This window comes from Punica granatum, chromosome 7 (genome assembly GCF_007655135.1).
Source record: "Punica granatum isolate Tunisia-2019 chromosome 7, ASM765513v2, whole genome shotgun sequence".
NCBI classification, from domain to species: Eukaryota; Viridiplantae; Streptophyta; class Magnoliopsida; order Myrtales; family Lythraceae; genus Punica; species Punica granatum.
In genome coordinates this window covers 5314951-5336940 of record NC_045133.1, presented here as the reverse complement: position 1 = coordinate 5336940, position 21990 = coordinate 5314951, and the positions used below count along the sequence as shown (strand labels likewise).

Below are 21990 nucleotides of genomic sequence, written 5' to 3'. Positions count from 1 at the left end.
ACTGATATAAGCCGTAGTAGTGTCTTGTTTGGAAATGGAATTGAGTTAACTCAACTCTATTCCAACTATATATATATATATATATATTTAATTGGACTGTAATAATAAGTGGAAAAAAGAAATAATTGTATTATTGAATTATGGAAAAATGTGAGAAAAAGTAATGAATAATTGAAAAAAAGTAATAGTTGTGTTGTTAAATTGTGGAAAAAATAATGAATAATTAAGAGAATTTAGTATTAATAATTAAATTGAATAATAGTTAAGATAAAAAAATTTGAAAAAAAAAATTTGAATTAAAGATAAATAGAGTAGAGTTAAAAAATTACTCATTTGCCAAACAAGGTAATATGAATGAATAATTTTAGAATCAAATTAAAGGAAAACGATTATTAACTGGAAGTCTGGAACGCTCTCTTTTAATCATTATAAAGAGTAAATGAAGTGAAATGATAAATTGACTTTTTATACCATTCCGGTATATCAAGCGTTAATACGTTCCAAAGTGTTTTTAAAATAACTTTTATTATATGAAGTCGGCCCTATTCTACTTCAAGTTGGATTCAGTATTTAATAGGTGTTGCAATTTGATTAGTCTACATCCTGTGTATAGCAGGAACATATTAAGAGTTTTGCTAAAGAAAAACACTTATTCTATATCAAAAGAATTAATCAATATACGCACGCAAATTTTTCGAGTAATTTCCCTATCTATGCATTCAATATTCACCAAATAAGAGCTTGCAGACACATATATACTTTTTCCTACCAGCTTTCCGATAGACCGAATCCATGATAGCAACGTTTCGGCTTCACTTTAATTCTATGATAACGTACTAAAATTTTAATAGGTCGATAATTTTGTGATAACTAGTTACAAGCAACAGTTTCAAAGATTATCTCTAAATTGAGGACGTGAAGTGTTAATCGACCGATTAGTATTTATTCAAGAATTACTCACTTCCAATAGAGTAATTTAATTAAACAAAATTCGACGTGATGGAATATAAAGTCATGCATAAGAATAAAAGAAACAATTTTCTTTCCTTTTTTCTGAGTGAATCCAAGTATTCGAAAGTTTAATTGGACCATGATTAATCGAGTCAAGACGGATCGGCCCATTAAGGGACAAAACTCTCCCAACGTGAATTTTTTGCATTCTCACAAATTCGAGCTGGAGATATTATTTAAGCGGAACAAACGCCCAACATTTTGAATCAACTTACATTGATTTTCTTTTCCTTTTAGTAAAATAATAATATAATTATTATTATGACCTTTATTTTTGAAATTAAAATTTAAAACATAAACGGATCTTTTATTTTAATCATTTTCGGACGATTATTTACCGCCTCCGCACTTTCGATTTCGTTCGGACCACCTCTGCGACTCAAAGCCGACCGCGTCTGAGGTGTCACGGCAGTTCCGTTATTTTGCCTGAAACCCAAGGACATTTTCGGGAGTCCGGGGCTTTCTTTTCCATTCTTGTCTTAACGGGTAATCAAGCTTAAACCCTTAATCACCGATTATTATTAATTAATTAAATAAACTCACTTAGACAAAGCCCGAAGTGGTGGGAGACGGAGAAGGAAGAAGAGGCAGAGGAGAAGACGAAGCAAAGACGACACAGAGCCGAAGAAAAATATATATATAAATAAAAAAAATAAAAATTAATTCAGAAAATAAAATCTCCGAAAAATCGAGCTTGCGAAGAAGAGAAGGGGAAACGCTGGGGAGGAAGGGCTCTGAGCTTAACCTGGTCGTCACGTAATTTTGCTGTCATTGAAGGGTCCAAGCTCTCTCCATTTTCTTGGATCCGTATTGCTTGCCCGGCATTTCTCCGGGTCCGTCGTTTGAAGGGGTGGGAAGGATTGGGATTGAGGAGGCGGGGGTGCAGTGTGTGTGCCGCCGGTCAGTTTGATGATCGTTGTTGGAGGGTCGGGAGCAGATCGAGGGAGCAGCCCGGAGTTCTGACTAGATCGCAGTCAAAGTCCAGATGGTAATCTCATCTCACCGTCTCGTGACTTCTTGGACCGTTTTTCGTGCCAAAGTTTTGATCTTTTTTCTGTTTCAATGAGGCCCTTCTGGTTATTATTCGGGAAAATTTTTGTGGGAGATTTTCGTTTTATCCTCACATCACTGTTCTACGGTTTAGCTGAAGTTTAGATTGAATCTTTTCTTTTTTTCTTTGTTAATGGCATCCCGATTTATGAGCCAGCTCAGCAAATGCAAAATGCAACCAGTAGATTGGGATTTTGGAGAAACATCGTTGATGAATACTGGTTTTGACATGAATTTGAAGTGGTCTTTGCATTTCTAACGTGATTAATTAACATTGTGGTGCATTTGGAGTGTTTATGCATTTTCGGATTATGACCTGTGTATGGATAATGTTTGAGTTATAGGACTAGCGTCGACTTGAATTTGAGGTGGTAATCCTTAATGGATTGTTGGTTCTTCTTGGTTTGCATTCTGGTGTCTATGAAGGATTACTATTTAGTCTACAGAGAAAAATCTTAGTGAAATAGTGCTGACTTAAATTGAAATATTGTATAATGTGATTGATTCAACCGTGGCATGCATTGGGTTTGTTATGAATTTCGGACCAAAGTTCATCTATGCAAGAAGTTTCAATTGAAGACTAATTTTGACTTGGAATCTGAAATGATATGTTTCACTGTGGTTGCATTTAGCTGCGACATGTTGTGAATATTTATGAAATAGGATTCAAAGATATGCACTCGAGAAGTTTTAGGCTTTTAGCTGAATAACAACGCTATATTGACCTGAAGTTGGAGTGGTGTGTCTTGACGTGGTTGCTTATACTCAGGGCACATTTGGGGTGTTCATGAAATGTGGATGGAAAGCTTGCCGAGGAGGAGTTTTGACTAATTTTGACTTGAATTTGAAGTGCTATGCCTTGATGAAATTGATTCTGCTTGGGCCAGTTTTTTTGGTGTTTGTTAAATCGACACTTCCAATCTAGCGTTCGCTCATATTTTCATGATGGCATTTGTGTATCTCTTAGTTTAAATTTGCATTTAGTTTGGTCTTTAAAGTGAAAATTTCATTGATTAAGAGTTAATTTTGCTTCCTGTTGTTTACTTTGGGAGCGATTTTTTCCTTTCATACATTAATAACAATCTTATTGATATGTGTTTTGTAATTATTGAATGTAAAGCATAACTTAATGTTACAATTCAGTTTAATCAGATGCTTGAAAGGCCTTTCAATTGAGGACATCAGAAATTGCAGTTTATTATCTTGGGCACTAACTTATTCAGAAGATATATCACCTTCATCTCATACTGAAAATCTTTTCTTACCTATGCTATTGAAACATTCAGAGTTTATGCTCCTTTTTCCTTCTTTTCCTACCATCTGGGGCTGTTTTCATTTGCAATTAACTTGACCTCGTAATTTACTGCTTAGTTGTGTACTTCAACCTCTTGACAGGGCAACCTAATTTCATATATAACAGCTACTTCTTTTCATGAAATACTACTATAGATTATAGAATAATGTGACAGATAGGATTGTAGCCCCTAGAACATGCCATTTGCATTGATTTTTGAAGGTGATTGGATTTCTCTCAATAAGTTTAGAACCGAATTTTCAAGGTGATTGGTTGGACTTTTACAATATGTTTATGCTCCGTTTGGATTCAAAGTGAGATTTTAAAATCTCACTTTAACTTAATTCTACCCACAATAAAACAAAATAACTCATACAAAGTCAAAGGGTGGGCTCCCTTTATACCACTCTTTTTCAAAATCAAAATCACATAACTCATACAAGGTCAAAGGGTAGGTCCCATACATAACCATTTATACCACTCTTTTTCAAAATCAAAATTTGATTTTAAAATGTTACTTACAAACCAAACGTAGCATTAGAAACGGTTCATGTGGTATTTGCTTCTCATCCTAGGCGTCATGGCCTTTTGGGTATGTATTGTATTGGATGACTGTGAGAGGCTTGTTGCATTATCGGTAAAGCAACTTCTTAATACTTTACCCACTTCCGTGTTATGCGGACTAAGTGTAGCAAGTTGAGATGGACTTCTTACTTGACCTGTCAAATACAAGTACCCTTTGTCATGTGTGATGTGAAGGAATGGATAGATCTTCTGAATGGAATCAACAGATGAAATGGGACAATCTTACACACAGTTCTACTCCATATTCTGTCTATAATTCCTCCAAAACCCACCTTAGTACAAATACAGTTGTATTGAAATTATTAACTTGTTATTCACTCTATATCTTGTAGGCTACTGTTGGATCTTTCGCTTGGGTGGAAGATCCCGACGTAGCTTGGATAGATGGTGAGGTTTTAGAAGTTAAAGGAGAGGAGCTCAAGGTCCTGTGCACTTCAGGCAAGACGGTGAGTGCTGCTTCACAAGAAAATCTCGGGGGCACTTAGTTTGCAACATTAATTAGTCTGAAATTACCCTTTGTGCTAATCTGGTCCACAAACTTTTGTTGTGATATAAAATAGGTGCTTGTGAAGGCCTCAAATGTGTACGCTAAAGACACCGAAGCTCCACCATGTGGAGTGGATGACATGACGAAGCTCGCTTATTTGCACGAACCAGGCGTCCTGCAAAATCTAAGATCACGATATGATATGAATGAAATATATGTAAGCTCTCCTTATTATTTGACTTATCGTGATAGACTTTTCAATATTGTTAACTGATACTCTGTGGTGTGGTTCAGACATATACAGGAAATATATTGATTGCTGTAAATCCTTTCACAAAATTACCTCACCTCTATGATAGCCACATGATGGCTCAGTATAAAGGAGCTGCTTTTGGTGAGTTGAGTCCACACCCTTTTGCCGTTGCAGATGCTGCTTATAGGTACTCATTAAATTCTCATTCCAAGTTTTTATAGATCTTTATCCATCAAAATAATGGAAAATCAATGTTTTGTCGTGTAGACTCATGATTAATGAGGAGAAGAGTCAGTCCATTTTAGTTAGTGGGGAGAGTGGAGCAGGTAAAACGGAAAGTACGAAGTTGCTTATGCGTTATCTTGCTTATATGGGAGGAAGAGCTGTATCAGAAGGAAGAACTGTTGAACAGCAAGTCTTAGAGGTAAGAACATGTAGATCTTACTTTGTAGGATTTGAATATGTGGTAATGTTATCTTATCGATTTGCTATCTATTTTTGCAGTCTAATCCGGTGTTAGAAGCATTTGGTAATGCAAAGACCGTCAGAAATAATAACTCAAGGTTGGGTTAGCTTTGTTCATGTGTGTTAAATTTTGCTTCATAGTATGGATATGCTAAGAATTATGCATGTGATGCCTGTCTTTTTCCTTCTGAGTTTTGTGGGTATCTCTTGAACTTATTTCAGTCGGTTCGGTAAGTTCGTGGAGATTCAGTTTGACCGGAAGGGGAGGATCTCGGGAGCAGCTATCAGGACTTATTTACTGGAAAGATCACGTGTTTGTCAGGTGTCCGATCCTGAGAGAAATTATCACTGTTTCTACATGCTTTGTGCTGCACCACCGGAGGTGAGAGTTGGAATTTACTTTTCCTCTCAAAGAATCAAATTTCATATATTATCACACAAAGAGGGGAAGAAATATTTTGGGATAGTAGTTCTTAGTCATGCTAGAGACCTTCTTGATGTACGGTATCTTACCACGTATTTAGCCATCACCTCTTCTCCCCGAGAGAAATCTATTTTCACGGAGGAAAGGTAGTATGTGAAAGGTTTTCAAACAGCCATATAATTTAACATCTCGTTTGAATAGTATCAATTGTCCCTTCATTTTCTTTTTGAAGTGCTTCAGATAACATCTTATTATTTTTTTTTCCCCTTTTGAGAAGAAATATGTTTCGGAATAAGCAATCAGAGTAGTTTCAGCAAAGGCATCAACTTGTAGGGAAGTTCTTTGAAGGACATCTATTATATTCTCTTTATTTGGAAAGCTTATGATGCCTAAGACAGTCTCTGTCTCCCACAATTTCAAGTCCGTAATTTTGCATTACATATAACTTTAGAAAACTCATAATGGAAATCAACTGCTCACAGGACATTCGGCGGTTCAAGTTAGGACATCCGAGAACATTCCATTATTTAAACCAGTCAAATTGCTTCCAGTTGGAAGGTCTTGATGAGTCTAAGGAGTATTTAGCAACAAGAAGGGCTATGGAAATTGTTGGAATAAGTTCTGCTGAGCAGGTATACTTACTGGAAGTTTCAATTGGTTCATTTTGGTGATCATTCTCAATGGTTCCAATAACTAATATGAGCTTTTACTAGGATGCAATTTTTCAAGTTGTTGCTGCAATTCTCCATCTTGGAAATATCGAGTTCATTAAAGGAAAAGAGACAGACTCATCTACGCCCAAGGACGAGAAGTCTTGGTTTCACCTGAGAACTGCCGCTGAGCTTTTCATGTACATATGGATGAATCTCATACGGTGTTACTCGTTGTCGGTTAACGAAACTTAGCTTTCTGACATAAACTTTCTCTTAGGTGTGATGCAAAGGCGCTTGAAGATTCTCTCTGCAAGCGTGTGATTGTAACTCGTGATGAAACTATTACAAAATGGTTGGATCCAGAGAATGCAGTTCAAAGCAGAGATTCTTTGGCAAAAATTGTCTACTCAAGGTTGTTTGACTGGTAAGTCTGTTGGAGCTTTCATGGGGCTTTAAACTGTGAAAATCATGTCTGTGGAATCTTAAGCTGTTCTTAATTGTTGTACAGGATTGTGGACAAGATTAATAGCTCGATTGGTCAAGATCCTGAATCAAAGTCCTTGATTGGTGTTTTGGACATATATGGGTTCGAGAGTTTCAACACAAACAGGTTACTAACCAGTTAAATTCCTTGGATATTTTAAGATTACAAAAGGTGGCCATCTTGAAGGGACCAATAAGAACGAAATTGAATCTTTCAGCAAATGAGAGTTTTTAAAAGTCAATGACAACTAAAGTTTTTGATAATTTAGAATAAAACTAACTCAGTAGTTCCTCTTATCCTTTTCGATCCCTAATTCTTTTCCTTCCTGTCTGTCCTTTTTCTCTGCCTTGGTCTCCGTCTAATCATGTTTGCCATTTCCTGAATTCCCAAACCTTTCATCCATAAGGCCAAATTGATAACAGGGTTATCCCTTACAAAGGCAATAAATTTTTTGGTTATTTGGCTATTTCTGTTTTCTTGAAAAGACTAGTGATTCTAAGTCGATGCAGAAGGAAGGATTTCTGGGAATTATTTACCTTTTGAAGGTGCTTGCTAGAGTATGAAAAATGATGGTGTTCTCCATCTTGTGGATTTTTGCAGCTTTGAGCAATTTTGCATCAACTTGACAAATGAGAAACTCCAACAACATTTTAATCAGGTTTGTCTCTCCAAGGGAAAATGAGGACTGTCTTGTTTCATTATTATTGTTTCTTGAGTTCATCATTTCTGATTGTTCCATTCTAATGGCTTTTCCATCTTGATTTATCAGCACGTTTTCAAAATGGAACAAGAAGAGTACACCAAAGAAGAAATTGACTGGAGCTACATTGACTTTGTCGATAATCAAGATGTTCTCGACCTCATTGAGAAGGTAGTAGAGTTGACCATGATATTATTATTGTGCTATCTATTTCTATTTGCAATTTATTTGTTCTCTAGCTAGACAAATAGATCTTTCTTCTGTTGTCGATATAACTGTGCATTCAGAACGATCATACGCTCTCTTGTTTGGCCAGGTCACCATAACTAGTTCATTTTCTTAGCAGATAGGTTTTCTGTTCCTGATGGTCTATTAATGATAATGTTTTTTACCTTACAGAAACCCGGTGGGATAATTGCTCTTCTTGATGAAGCTTGGTCAGTACATTATTTATTAAAAGCAACCTCTGTAGCTGCTTTATTATTTAAAATGCATATCTTGTTTACTCTAAGTTTGCATTCTGTAGCATGTTTCCAAGATCAACTCACGATACATTTGCTCAGAAGCTGTATCAGACATTTAAGAACCACAAGCGCTTCAGCAAGCCCAAATTGGCCCGTAGTGACTTCACAATCTGCCATTATGCTGGAGATGTAAGCATGCCCTCATTGAAGTCGTGGAGATTGAATAAATTATCAATTTTCACTAACGAAGTGAAATTTCGGTTTCAGGTCACTTATCAGACGGAATTGTTTTTGGACAAGAACAAGGACTATGTTGTTGCAGAACATCAGGCACTCCTGAGCGCTTCCAAGTGTTCTTTTGTGGCTGGTTTGTTCCCAACTTTGGCTGAGGAATCTTCCAAACAATCAAAATTCTCCTCAATAGGATCTCGCTTCAAGGTACAATTGTATTCAATTCCTGACGAAGGCAATTGTGTTCCTATTTTTTTTTTTTTCCGATAAGTGATTCTATTATTATCTGTTTCTCATTTCTTCTGTCACATTCTGAACCTGCCTGTCTTTCTAAACCCAGCAACAATTACAAGCACTCCTCGAAACACTGAGTTCTACTGAGCCACATTATATCCGCTGTGTAAAGCCAAATAATCTTTTGAAGCCCGCCATCTTCGAGAGCAAAAATGTCCTTCAGCAACTACGTTGTGGGGTAAGACTAAGAGCTTCTTCAGCAAAATTTGAAATTTAAGCATTTCATGTTTAAATCTTACGTTCAAGTTTTTTATGGTAACAGGGTGTCATGGAGGCAATTCGAATCAGTTGTGCAGGGTACCCTACAAGAAGGCCCTTCTTTGAGTTTGTAGACAGATTTGGCATCCTTGCTCCCGAAGTTCTAGATGGGAGGTAAATATTGTAACCTCCTTACATTTCTATGTATGCAGATATGAGTTTATGTTTGGTTGTCATTGATAAAGGTGTACAAATGAGTTTTTGCCTGACTCCTTTTTTTTTTCTTTTATATATATGTTAGTTCTGATGAGATCACAGTTTGCAAGAGGCTGCTGGAGAAGGTGGGATTGGAGGGTTATCAGGTACTTAATTCAGCATTTCTGGATATCTTCATCAGTTTTTAATTGGCAGTTAACTGAACCTGATTTAATTTTCAGATTGGTAAGACAAAAGTGTTTCTGAGAGCCGGTCAAATGGCAGAACTGGATGCTCGAAGGACTGAGGTCTTGGGGAGGTCAGCGAGCATTATACAGAGGAAGACTCGTTCTTATTTGGCTCGACGGAGTTTCCTCTCACTGCGCTGGTCTGCTATGCAGATGCAGGCTGTATGTAGAGGTATATGATTTATGCTATTGCGCTTCTCTTTCAAACATGGAAAAACTGACTACAGATTAGTGGTTAACTGAAGAGTCAAAACCACAGTTTCAGTAGGACAATAAGCTGGCCAAGCCATATATTCATGGTGGAATGCAGGGTCCAATTGGATTTGCTATAAATATATATGCTGTAGTAAAATTACATATTTGATAAATGTTAAGGGAATACATAACCAGTTAAAAGCAAGAGCTGGCTAATTCATTGGGAGAATTGGCATTGACTTGCTGTTCTTATGGTCCAATGGTCTTCCCTGCTGACATGGTTCCAAGAACTGAGAGGGGTCCTGACTCTGGACCACTCAGGTCCAGTTTTTAAACTATGGCAAGTAGAACTGACTTTTCTTTTGGTCTATCCTAGGACAACTTGCACGTGCAACTTACGAGAGTATGCGCCGGGAAGCATCCTGCTTGAAGATTCAGAAGAATTACCGAATGCATTTGGCGAGAAAAGCATATACAGACTTGTGCTCTTCTGCCATTTCAATTCAGACAGGGATGCGTGGGATGGCTGCTAGGAATGAGTTACGCTTGAGAAGACAGATTAAGGCTGCTGTTATTATTCAGGTTACTTTCCACTCTTTAAGCTATATCCGTCACCCTTTGCATTCAGGAAGATATTCAGCGTCTGTATTATTGCCTCATGTTCTTAATTCTCAAAAAAATATTATTACCTCATGTTCTGACTGTTTGAATATAAATGGTAATTTTGCTTTGTTGCAGAGTCATTGCCGTCAATACTTGGCACGTACACGCTACTTGAAGACAAAGAAAGCAGCAATCATTACGCAATGTGCTTGGAGGGGGAGAGTTGCTCGCAAGGAATTGCGGAAGCTTAAGATGGTGATTACTTGTCTTTTAAACGATTTAGAGTTAAATTTTTTTCCATTTCCAATACTGTTAGTGAAATATTTCGATATCAGCGCAAATTTGGAATAAACCACTTGAACATATTTGCACTGAATTTTTATGTACAGGCTGCGAGAGAAACTGGAGCTCTTCAGGCTGCAAAGAATAAGTTAGAAAAGCAAGTGGAAGAACTCACATGGAGGCTACAATTGGAGAAACGAATGAGAGTAAGTGTGACAGCTACATCATTCACAATTATGTGATCTTTTCTTTTCAATACGTACTCTTCAACTTTTTTCCTTCATTGGTTGTTTTATAGGCTGACCTGGAAGAAGCGAAAAATCAAGAAAACGTGAAGCTACAGTCTGCATTGCAGGAGATGCAGCTTCAGTTCAAAGAAACCAAAGAAATGCTTCACAAGGAACGTGAAGCCGCTAAGAAGTCAGCAGAGATAGCCCCAGTTATACAGGAGGTTCCAGTCATAGACAATGCATCGATGGAGAAGCTCACAAGTGAAAATGAGAAACTCAAAGTAAGGAGGCTGACAATGTATCGATTATTTAATGATTACCCGTCTTTACTTGTGGCTTACTTTATTCTTAATTTTATTGTAGGCTTTAGTGAATTCACTGGAAAAGAAAATTGATGACACTGAGAAGAAGTATGAGGAGACGAGAAAGATTAGCGAAGAAAGGTTAAAGCAGGCTATGGACGCAGAATCAAAATTAGTGCAGATGAAAACTGATATGCAGAGGTTCTAATCTCCCAAACCCTGTTCTCCTTTCTTTCAATTGGCCTGCATCCACACCTTCTCAGTTTATCTTTTGCTTCTGTTCTTTCCAATTTTATGTACAAATTCTTTTTCCTGACCTGCAGGCTCGCAGAAAAGATCTCCGACATGGAATCTGAGAACCAAATACTTCGGCAGCAAACGTTGCTGAACTCGCCTGTGAAGATGAATGCAGATAACTTATCCACTCCAGTGCCTAAGGTAAGCATGTGCCCGCAGAGATCTCATGCATTGTCTTTAACTCTTTCTGACCTAAGATTTACCATTTGCTCTTTCTTTTTTTCTTTTTCTTTTTTTTTTTATAAATAAGCAGAATGTGGAAAATGGGCACCATGCAATTGAAGAGAACAGGACAGTTGTAATATTCTTTTCTCTTTATTCTTTGCTATCTATAGTCATACTGATTAGAGATCCAAGTACTATCAATATCTGTAAATGATATAAAAAACTATTTGCGCAGGAACAAACTCCTAGCCCAATTAAGAAGTATGGCACAGAGTCTGATAGCAAGTTTAGGAGATCCCACATTGAGCGTCAGCAGGTGTTTAATCTGCATAAAATTATGGTTATGCTCTCTTAGTTTGTCTCCAGTCTTTCTTACAGTATGTCAAACATGTCTGTAGGAGAGCATCGATGCACTTATTGGTTGTGTTACGAAGAACATCGGCTTCAGTCATGGGAAGCCCATTGCAGCCTTCACAATCTATAAATGTCTTCTCAATTGGAAATCTTTCGAAGCTGAGAGGACAAGTGTGTTTGATCGGCTCATTCAGATGATAGGTTCAGCAATTGAGGTGAAATATTTTCCCTCATTGGGATCTTCTTAGATTTCTATTCGGTTCCTTTCCTTTCTGCTGTCACATTTGGGGTCATGTGAGCTTCCCTTTTTTTTTTTGGCAGAGTGAAGATAATAATGATCATATGGCTTATTGGTTGTCAAATACATCGGTATTGTTGTTCTTGCTCCAAAAGAGTTTGAAGGCTGCAGGATCAACGGGATCGACTCGGAAACCTCCAGCTCCTACCTCGTTGTTCGGGAGAATGACTATGGTGGGGGAGATTCATTCATCATTTTATTAAGTTTAATTTGAGTTTGTTAGGGGAGTTTTGATTGCATATTTCCAAATGTTTGCACAATGTATTGCTGCAAATCACTAGGAACTATTATGTTGGGGTTGTTAAAACATTTGAAGCAATAACCATGACTTTTTATATAATCATTGTCATATTTAGCTGATGCAAGTTGATACTTCATTGCCAAGTGGCGCCACTGTTGTTAGAGGCACCCAATTTTTTTGGGGCTATGTTAGCCGTTTCTCTTTTTGATAGGGCTGTTCTTTGTTATTGTGAGGAAATCACCAAGGGCTGACTGTAGTATACGCTTTAAAATTTGCAGGAGAATTGATGACACGTTTCTTGAATTTCAACTGTTTATTAAGAAATGCTTGTTTTCTCCAGGGATTCCGTTCATCCCCCTCTTCTGCCCACCTTGCTGCCGCTGCAGCCACTGTAGTGCGCCAAGTTGAGGCCAAGTACCCGGCTTTGCTCTTTAAGCAGCAGCTCACAGCATACGTGGAGAAGATCTATGGAATCATCAGAGATAACTTGAAGAAGGAGCTGTCATCTTTGCTTTCTCTTTGCATCCAAGTACTTGTGAACTCTGTTTACCGTTCAATTCTCATGCTGGAAAACCTTTACATGTATTGGTTGTTTGGTACTTTTACTTACATTGGTACTTCAATGTCATTGAACTCTACCTTATAAATTTTTTAGGCACCGAGAACTTCCAAGGGGAGTGTACTGAGATCTGGACGGTCCTTCGGAAAAGATTCTCCATCAAATCACTGGCAGAGCATCATTGATAGCCTGAACACTCTCCTCTGTACCCTGAAGGAAAATTTTGTAGGCTCTCTTTTCTTCTCTCTTCTTCTTTCAGTTCTTATTTATGTACAATAATCTGCATCGTACTGATGAAGCTTATGGTTATCTGTTTGTGTTTAAGGTGCCCCCAATTTTGGTGCAGAAGATCTATACTCAGACTTTCTCCTTCATCAATGTTCAGTTATTCAACAGGTAACTTTTCTTTTCTTTGATATGTTTCTCGGTTATACTCCACTAAGGAGATCTTTTACATAATTCATGGTATTATTTCAGCCTGCTTCTGCGACGAGAATGCTGTACTTTTAGCAATGGTGAATACGTAAAAGCAGGGTTAGCTGAGCTGGAGTTGTGGTGTGCTCAAGCAAAAGAAGAGGTGCTTGCCATTTCAGTCTTGCATATTTTATCTTACCTACTAAGAAGTAAGAGTGCACGTAGACTGAATTTCTTTTTCCCCCCTTTTCTGTTCCAGTATGCTGGCTCATCTTGGGAAGAGCTCAAACACATTCGACAAGCTGTCGGGTTCTTGGTATGATCTTTATCTTCAATCCCTCAAAGCATGTAGTTTGTCTGAGAATTATCTTTTATAACATATCACCTCACTTTGTTCATGTGAATGACAGGTTATACATCAGAAATACCGAATCTCATATGATGAAATCACCAATGATCTCTGCCCTGTAAAACTCTTTCTCCCTATCTCTCTGTGTCAGTTGAGAGGCTCGTCTATTATGTATGCTCATGTCTCATTTATATGTCTGTTCTCGTTTGCTCAGATCCTCAGCGTCCAGCAGCTGTACAGAATATGTACACTTTACTGGGATGATAGCTACAATACTAGGAGTGTCTCTCCTGCAGTACGTATCTAAGACCAATTTTCCTCCATGGAGTTGGTAATATTTTAAGTTATCGTGAAATTTACATACTAAGAAACCGCTCAAAATGGTTCGTATAGGTGATTTCCAGCATGAGAGTACTGATGACAGAGGACTCCAACAGTGCCATCAGCAACTCCTTTTTGTTGGACGACAATTCCAGGTGAGATTTATTTTCATTTGGTGCATCTTAATTCGTTCTGGGTAATGTTTGGTCCGTGATGATTTAATCCTGTATAAATTCATCTTAACCTTGTTAACATGACAAGATAGTAAACTAGGAAATTTAAAGTTTTATTGAAGAAGCAAATTACATGCATTTTTGTCCTAAAAATCAGACGAGTGGGCCTGCTGGTCCTGTCCGTGAACGGGTTGGTTCTTGCTCTATACCAGTTCTTGTTTCCTTAAAATGATAAAGCTAAATCCTTATAATCTTCCTCCTTAGTCCTCCAAACTCAGAATGGCCTTCTCTATAATTTTATCAATATTCGAGGGCCTTTGTACCTTGTAATTAGTAGGAGGATTATGAAACTTGTATTATAATCAATCCCGTTTGACCTATTGAGCCTATAGCTCGGGTGGATTCAGTGTTTGCTCTATTAGTGAAAACTAATGGATTGTTGCAGGAGATTGTTTTGGGGCTGGGAATCTTGATATAGAATCTATATGCACAATCTCCTTGATCAAACATCTTGCAGTGAGAATATTAATAGATGATGATTATTTCCTTTCACTTGCAGCATCCCATTCTCTGTGGATGAGCTCTCCAATTCGATGCTAGAGAAGGATTTCGAGGACGTAAAACCTGTGGAGGAGCTTCTCGAAAACCCAGCCTTCCAGTTTTTGTACGAGTAAGGCTATGGGAAGCATTGAATGCGATCCTCTCAGCATATTAAAGCTCCCGCTCTAGGATCGCTGTCATTTTCATTCAATCCGCTCGATATCCGTGCCCTGCCACATGTCTATTTTTTCATTTGTTAATTAATACTCAAAATGTAGAAATATGCGTAGTCGTGCGAGGCAGGGATATAGTTTTTGGTCGAGTTCGAAGCATTCTTTTTTTTGGCATTGGTTTTGTTTTGCTGGCAAGTTATATAACACACACTACAGGCAATGTGTATATTTCTCATTTCTGGTCATTTGTTTTGGTGGCTGAGAAAATTTCTACCTCTCCACTCCAAAGTGTCAATGTACAAAGTTACAAACATATTAATATTGTCTACAAAGTAATGAAAGAAATTATATTTTGGTTTTGGTTATCACAGTCCCATGTACTTCTTCAAACATACCGATCAACAACTGGTTGGTTCGATGTCGGTAGAATCTTCCTAATCCTAGACTTGGGTCTGTCTAGGAATTGGAAACTTCACAACCGTCTTAGGCTATCAGGAAAACTTCCCTTGTGGTCTAGGTGAAGACCTGGTCTATCCACGAGAGTGGAACCTTCTGGGCGGCTCGGGCTATGTGGAAAATTTCCGGTTTGGCTGAGGCAAAATTCCGGGAGAACAGATGGACCTTCTATGTACTTAGTAATTCCAGAAAATGCATTCCCTTCTGCTCTGCTTCTTGAGATACACTGCAACCAAGTCCCTGTAACTCCAGCCCCCATTCTTCCTCTTCCTACTATCGAACTCCATGAACGCCTCGGAGCTCAAGTGGAAGTCCCCTTTCCCAAATGCCTCGAACACGAGTGGGTCGGTCGAAACTTCAGCAGGATCATCCAAACTCAACCTCTTCAGGGCGAACCCGAGATTCCTCCCAAGCTTCCTCTCCAAGTAAGCATCAACAACACAGCCAACAGTGACAAGGTCAGGAACAACACCTCCATGTTCCATATGCTGCAGGCTCAGGTGGAGGTCCCAGAAGAGGGACATCCTGGAGAATGCCAGCATTCTGATGTTGAAGGTATCAATGTCGGGAACAAATCCCGACCGGGTCATCCTCAGGAACTCCCTCTGCAAGCTCTTCATCTTGAAGTTCACAGCAAAGGACAGCAGCAGGACGTTCCATAAGAGGTTTCCAAGGTCTCTCCTACCAAGCCCCACGTCCCTCACAAACTCCCCTAACCTGAAGAACTTCCCCTCCCTGATGTACGCCATTGACATGGACCTGACTCCTTGTTCCTGAATCAGATGCCTGGACTGCTTCAGCACACTGTAAGCAGTTTCCATGTCTTCCAATGTCCCATAACTGCTGTAACATCTGATCACCTCATTCCCTGTTGCAGAATCTAGCTTGACACCCAGTGACACCATTTTCTTGAATGTGGCATTCATCAGCTGGAGCTGACCACCCTTCCCGAAGCAAGAGATCGCCGCGGTATACAATCCCGGCAACGGTCTGGGGGCCTTTCTGCTCACCTGGTTCAGAATTCGATTCGCGACATTGAACTGACCAGAGCTTGCAAGAGCATCCATTAGCTCTGACACTACTTCACTGCTGGGCACATAGGAGCTGTAGATCATCTGCTCCCAAACCTCCATTGCTTGAGGCAAAAGGCCGTTTCTTGCATAACCCAGAATCATGGAAGAGTACGGACAGCCGCTGGGGAAGGATGTCTCCTTCTTCATCAGTCCATGAGCGTCCCGGGAAGAAGATGATGAGATGGGTCTGTGGGTAAAGGAAGGGAAATTCTTGGGATTGTTGGCTCTGATGGGGCGACAAGGAGAAACCTTTCTGTGCAGGGGATGGAAATGGTGAGGTGGGTTTGCGGAGAACGCCATTTTTGGAAGGGGAAGAAGTGAATGGCGAAGGAAAGCTTCGACTCATCGATGGCAGAGTAGCAGAAAAGAGTGGTCAGTAGGGACGAAGACGAACTCTCTCTCTCTCTCTCGATCGACATCTCTCGAGGCCCAAGGCCTTATACTATTGGGCCGAGTCAGGCCCATTGGGCCAAATGAGAAGAAAATCCATGTACGGTTGTTACCGAGCACGATCGATCACCGAGTCCGGCAATTTTTTGGCATTGGCAAAAATTGTAATAAGACCGGTTGCTCTTCCGAACACTTATCGGGTTGTCATGAATAAGTCTACCAGCTAGATTGTAACGGACCCGGGGCCTTCTACACGTGCCAGAAAAATTAAGCCACGAAACGTTGCCGACCCCTTTATACAAAACCCACAGATCTACGAATTTAGATGACGTAATCAATCGATTCGGCATGTCGGGATTGACTTATACCGGGGAGGCAATAAATGAGCAGTGAAAGAAAATCTCCTGATGGAGTTGGATCAACCCATGAGGAATTCACATGGTCTTGCCCTAATGCATCCACGGAATGCCCAAGTGCTTTCACCGTACTTAGGGACCAAAAATTCCTTGGACTTTGCCGGGAGGAGCAGAAGGACCACCTTAAGATGGATACACACACTTAATATTCAAACTAGCACAACTGTGATCTCACTTATTGTTACGACCTACTCGGCGTGGCCCGACTTGGTTCGGGACCTTTGCCATGTGGCATCTGGGAAATTTCCATCTCTTCAGGTGCCCCGAGTGGAAGTCGTGGTCATCATCGACCACTTAGATGACACAGCTATGTCCTCTTTCACTGTCTCGGATCAATTGAGATGTCTAATGTATCAGTTTCATGAAGTCTCGTCCTTTCCTCAAAATTCCAATTCATACTAGAAAAATGATTCTTTTCATATCAATCTATCTCGACACGTGTAAGAGAAAGATGTAAATTGTGTTATTCGAACATAACAGACGACATCGAGACTGCATCAATATGCAGAGGATTTCAGGATTTCTTTTGTTCCCTTCCGCAATGCCTTTTACTATTATGTGCACGTGCAGCTAGCCAGTGGATAGATCATAGATCTTTTCACGTTGGACTAAATTGGATGTGAATGAGCCCACTTGGGTATTCTCCTATCCATCCATCCATCTATCTATATGTGTATCTATGTGTGCGTGTATGTGAATATATATATATATATATATATACAATTTGGGTCCAGTTTTGGACACACTGTAATTGGTCCATACCCCTCATTCCAAATTCAATGAGAGGTCCCCCAAAGTCCACTTCAGTTTAATCTCACATTCTCAGCCACAAGAAATCCTACGGCCGTCCCATCTGAGCTATGTTGGGCCCTTTTCTTGGGCCCAACCCATATAACGGCCCACGAGTGCCTGTCCCTACATAGACAAATTAGCCCTCACTCTCATGCCTCCCTCAGTCTCACTCCCTCTAATTTAGATTTTCCTTCCTCAATTTGACAGGGGGAAACAAACATGCGCACATTTCTGTCATGATAATTCTTGCAAATGGTCCTTTCCTTATGATATTTCTTGAAATCACTTTCGATCTCTACGATGAATCGACCACCATCAGCTTAGTTCTAGAGGGTTACCGTTCAGGCACATATGATCTCTTAATTAGAGTTATCTAATCAAGAAGACTATCCAGAGACTGAGAGTAAATTGCGATTTACTTGCGTAGAAATGATCAACGAACTCGTTGGAAAAAAGACAAACTTATAAAAGGTATGACTTACGAGATTTTGAAGGATAAAGGGATCTCACGAAGCAAAGAGTATGAATAGGGGAAAACAAAAACAAAAACAAGGGGCTTATCCAAAAATTAATAGAAAAATAATAAATAAAAGGAAAGAAGCCAAGAGTGTGAAGATGATAGGTAAAAGTAAGGTCAGTTGTTTATGGGCAAGACTTTCATGACTAGCTACTTGGTAGCTATTATCCAAAAGTTCATATTAAAAATAAATAAATAAATAAATAAATCTTTGGGCGGCCTCAATCTGTTCCAAGTTTATAATGAATATATATTTGAAATAGATGTTTGGAGTGGTAATGTAACAACCGCGAACGAATTCGGTCTGGTCATACCTCTATCGAGTTACTGAACTATGAATTGAAATAATTGTAAAGATGATATATGCAACATTGCAGTTCGAATATATATCATCCATCGTCAGCTCGAGCATAGACCCACACCACACAAAAATCAAGGAAAGGGACAGCGCAGTCGTGGTCATGGCCAGTCACAATCATATCATTCCCTATAATGCAGTCCAAAATATTGTTTGTCGTATTGCTTAATTGGGTGATGAAGATGGTGTCAAAAGAGAGTAAGTCCTTTTCATCCTCGTAAGGCCCATGCGATCGAACTGACCAACTTAGAAGTTATATATTCCTCTCTTAAAAAAAGAAAAAAAGAAAAAGAAAAAAGAACAATGGATTTTTTTTTATTTTTTTATTTCATATTATATTTATATATACATTGTGTATATATCTACTTGAGAGCTTGTGGTCGGGACTCAAAGTGTACCTAAAATGGGTAGAGACGAAATAAATTCTTGTTGACTCTTGTAATATATTTCGATGCCATTTAATGTTGTTAATAATAACTTTGCTATATAAGAAAATGACATGAGATTTGCCTAGAGAGACCCAATGACGAAGTAACAGCTAGGTTATTTAATGAGATCCGAAACAGCTAGAAGGATATCGAACGAGCTAATCTATACGGCATGGTGGGAAAAATGTTATGTGCGAGCCCTTTCGGAGGATTTTGAGCCGATACATGAGTATGTCGACATGGCTTCTTCTATTATCACAAAAATTGCCAAAGAAAAACTAGAACTTTGTAGAGGTGCGTGATGAAGATTATCGTGCGAAGTACAATTAAGTACAATAGCCATGTATAACTAATTAAGCTGATGTTGTCAGCTATCTGAATTGGATTTATGGCTATCAAGCTTTTATACTCATGAAGGAAAAGGATATGTTCTGACATATTTAGCCACCACCACAACATTTGCAGGTGCACGCGAAGGAAAGCATGTGATGTTAATCGGAACCCTTCGCTTCAGAGTTTCATGACAGCTCCACATACCCAAAATAAATAAATAAATAAATAAAGAAAGATAGATTATTCGGGAAAGAAGTTAGTACAGCATGACTCACTCTTGTCCTAAAATTAGTCAATTAGAAGATCTAGGTTCGATGCTCTTCATCAGGGTTTCCAGTACTGCCCATTTATCTTCCTTTCTCACAATTTATCCATAGGCATCCTTCGTAGTTGAGGAAAAAATGATGTTTTTGGAATTTATTTTTATCGAAATTCATGGTTTATGGTTATCAACATATGACACTTTTGGCAGTCCTTTCATAAGATAGTTATGAAAAGCGACATTGATGATGAGAGTCGAGCTATTGATATATACAAATGGTATTGATATTAAGTTGCCAGAGATACTATACATGGACCTAGTACGGTACGATGAAAAGAAGAACTGTTGTGTGGAAGCTTGGCGGTTAAAAAAACACGAGATTTTCAGTTACGAATTGGAGTATAACATATGTATGTATATGCATGATTTCCTGGAAATTTTATCTAGATCAATGAAGTGATGAAAAATATATGATGGATTGAGGTTAGGTGGTAGGTCAAAAGCATAATAATCTTTGTTGGATGCACATGTTAGCTAATTTTGGTGCATCAAATCGAAACTGAAAACTTGTTTAATCAACTTCACATTTGACCAAGATATCCCAGACCATCTTCTCTCATTAATTAAATCAAATAATCGTAATTAATTCCTTTAATTACCAAATTGCGCATAACTAATTGTAATAATAGAAATCGGCTGATATGTCATGTGGCCTGATCATGGGGTATTTGCTCTCTGTATTGAGAAATATAAATGGTTCGCGCGGCCGGTCAAACCTATTAATTTCGTGAATATTCTTGGTCATGTTCTGGTAAAACCTTGGTCATGTTCTTATTATGATATGTTGCAATTATTTTATATGATAGGGAAAATATTTATTCATTTTTTTTAAATTATAAGCCTTTTGCAGTTATTATGGTTATGGAGTTAGTTAGGTTCTTGCATAAAATAGTCCAGCTTCTAAGTTAATGTGTAGATCTTATAATAATAAGAATTAATGGATTATAATTTAATTATGGTCAAGTTGCAATTCATTAATAATAATCTTCAGCAGATCAGTGCGCGGCTGCATGTATCTTCAGATGCTGCGGACCACATGGTTTCAAATCGATGAATCATGAATCAAATACCAGAGTAATTAAATTTGATTAACAAATTGCAAATCGACCATATTATATATATTGGAAAAAATGTGCAATTAGACCCAGAAGTTGCATTAAAAAAAAAAAGGGAAGAAACTCAAGGTTAACTTATAGTGATATGTCTAATATATCTATCCTCTAGAAATATACCATGTCGTAGGAGAACGTGGCCTAAAGATAAATTGAGCTTCTAATGAGTGGATAGTACCTGCAATATAGGGATTTGAGATCGATTGAAAAGCCCTCATGAACAAAATCAAGCTGATGTCTGAACGAGATTAATTTCGAAAAATATAGACAAGCAAGAGTACTCGTGATTTAAAAATAAAACGTGCTGACTAAAATGTTTAGAACTCCTTAATTACAATGTGGAGATATTTTCTTATGTGGCATGCAAAATAATATTTTACATTGATAGTTATGAAATCGGTATAAATATAGATAACGTCCTATGATCTCCTAACATAAATCGTATTTCGCTGCTTCAATTTTGTTCAGGTAATCATAAAGGTTGGCATATTATAAGTATGTGAATAATTTTTGTTGAACTTTTGCTCATCCCAGAATGTATCTCATATGTGCTGACTTCTAATTCCGGTATATTGTCTAGTAGTACACGATGAAGTAATGTTGTTCTTTTTAGTTCTTTGACAACCCAGTTAAGAAGGGGTCACGCTTTTATAATTAAATTGGACGGCCATTGGTCGAATTTTAATTTCAATGGAAGGGTCAGTAACTTACTTCATTCTTACTCTTTGGCATTACCATCACCGGCCTTAGGTTTACAATTAGGGCTCAAAAACAGGTGCTTAAGCCCTAAGCAAACGTGTTTTAAAACAACATTATACATTAATTATGGTCATTTGGGGAACATAAAACCTCAATTTTAGTAAGAATTGTTGTGTACATTTTCGAGGAAAAGAGTGTCTTGAGGAAGGGAAGGGATGAGAACGAGGAAACACAACAATTAATTAATTAATTTTCCTTCTTAGTAGGACTCAATAGGTGAGGCATGCATGAAAAATGGAAGGGGAGTGTTGACATCTACGAGGGGAATGCATGAATCTATTCTTACTGCTAAAACGGCCGTGTAATACATATAATCTTGAGATTCTCACCATTCAAACGTAAACATAAATATTCAATTATTGCAACGAATATGGGATTCAAATAATTCGACGTTTATTTTCTTCAAATAAGATTATCGAATTCGAGTTTTATAATAAGAAAAAATTCATATTGAGAGAGCTAATTTATATATTAGTAACCAGGCTTAGTTTGAACTAAATTT

General features: G+C 38.2%; 2 protein-coding genes across 2 annotated transcripts; one reads left to right on the top strand and one right to left on the bottom strand.

Annotated features, from left to right (window-relative positions):
• Positions 1-1572: 1572 nt before the first annotated feature.
• Positions 1573-14897, top strand: LOC116213457 (myosin-6-like). Its single transcript, XM_031548411.1, has 39 exons — positions 1573-1999; positions 4273-4386; positions 4501-4644; positions 4722-4867; positions 4948-5104; positions 5185-5243; positions 5368-5527; positions 6052-6201; positions 6283-6419; positions 6500-6646; positions 6731-6832; positions 7307-7364; positions 7476-7577; positions 7806-7843; positions 7933-8059; positions 8138-8308; positions 8442-8573; positions 8658-8767; positions 8895-8955; positions 9031-9208; positions 9608-9813; positions 9970-10089; positions 10224-10322; positions 10415-10627; positions 10710-10849; positions 10972-11086; positions 11199-11243; positions 11346-11426; positions 11509-11679; positions 11786-11935; positions 12344-12532; positions 12659-12787; positions 12888-12958; positions 13040-13139; positions 13236-13292; positions 13387-13443; positions 13540-13620; positions 13719-13801; positions 14379-14897. Exons 1-39 carry the CDS (start codon positions 1997-1999, stop codon positions 14491-14493), a joined length of 4518 nt encoding a protein of 1505 aa, XP_031404271.1. The 5' UTR covers positions 1573-1996; the 3' UTR covers positions 14494-14897.
• On the bottom strand, positions 14782-16667 carry LOC116213458 (pentatricopeptide repeat-containing protein At3g42630). The gene has a single exon (XM_031548412.1). It carries the CDS (start codon positions 16359-16361, stop codon positions 15165-15167), a length of 1197 nt encoding a protein of 398 aa, XP_031404272.1. The 5' UTR covers positions 16362-16667; the 3' UTR covers positions 14782-15164.
• Positions 16668-21990: the final 5323 nt, after the last annotated feature.

What these genes read in the sequence shown, in the direction of transcription:
- LOC116213457 (XM_031548411.1), top strand. An exon ending in GTTGCAGATGCTGCTTATAG is followed by an intron (nt 4,868 to 4,947) that starts GTACTCATTAAA and finishes TTTGTCGTGTAG; the next exon opens with ACTCATGATTAATGAGGAGA. An exon ending in TGCTTTCTCTTTGCATCCAA is followed by an intron (nt 12,533 to 12,658) that starts GTACTTGTGAAC and finishes TAAATTTTTTAG; the next exon opens with GCACCGAGAACTTCCAAGGG.
- LOC116213458 (XM_031548412.1), bottom strand. Translation starts at nt 16,361, where the DNA reads ATGGCGTTCTCCGCAAACCCACCTCACCATTTCCATCCCCTGCACAGA.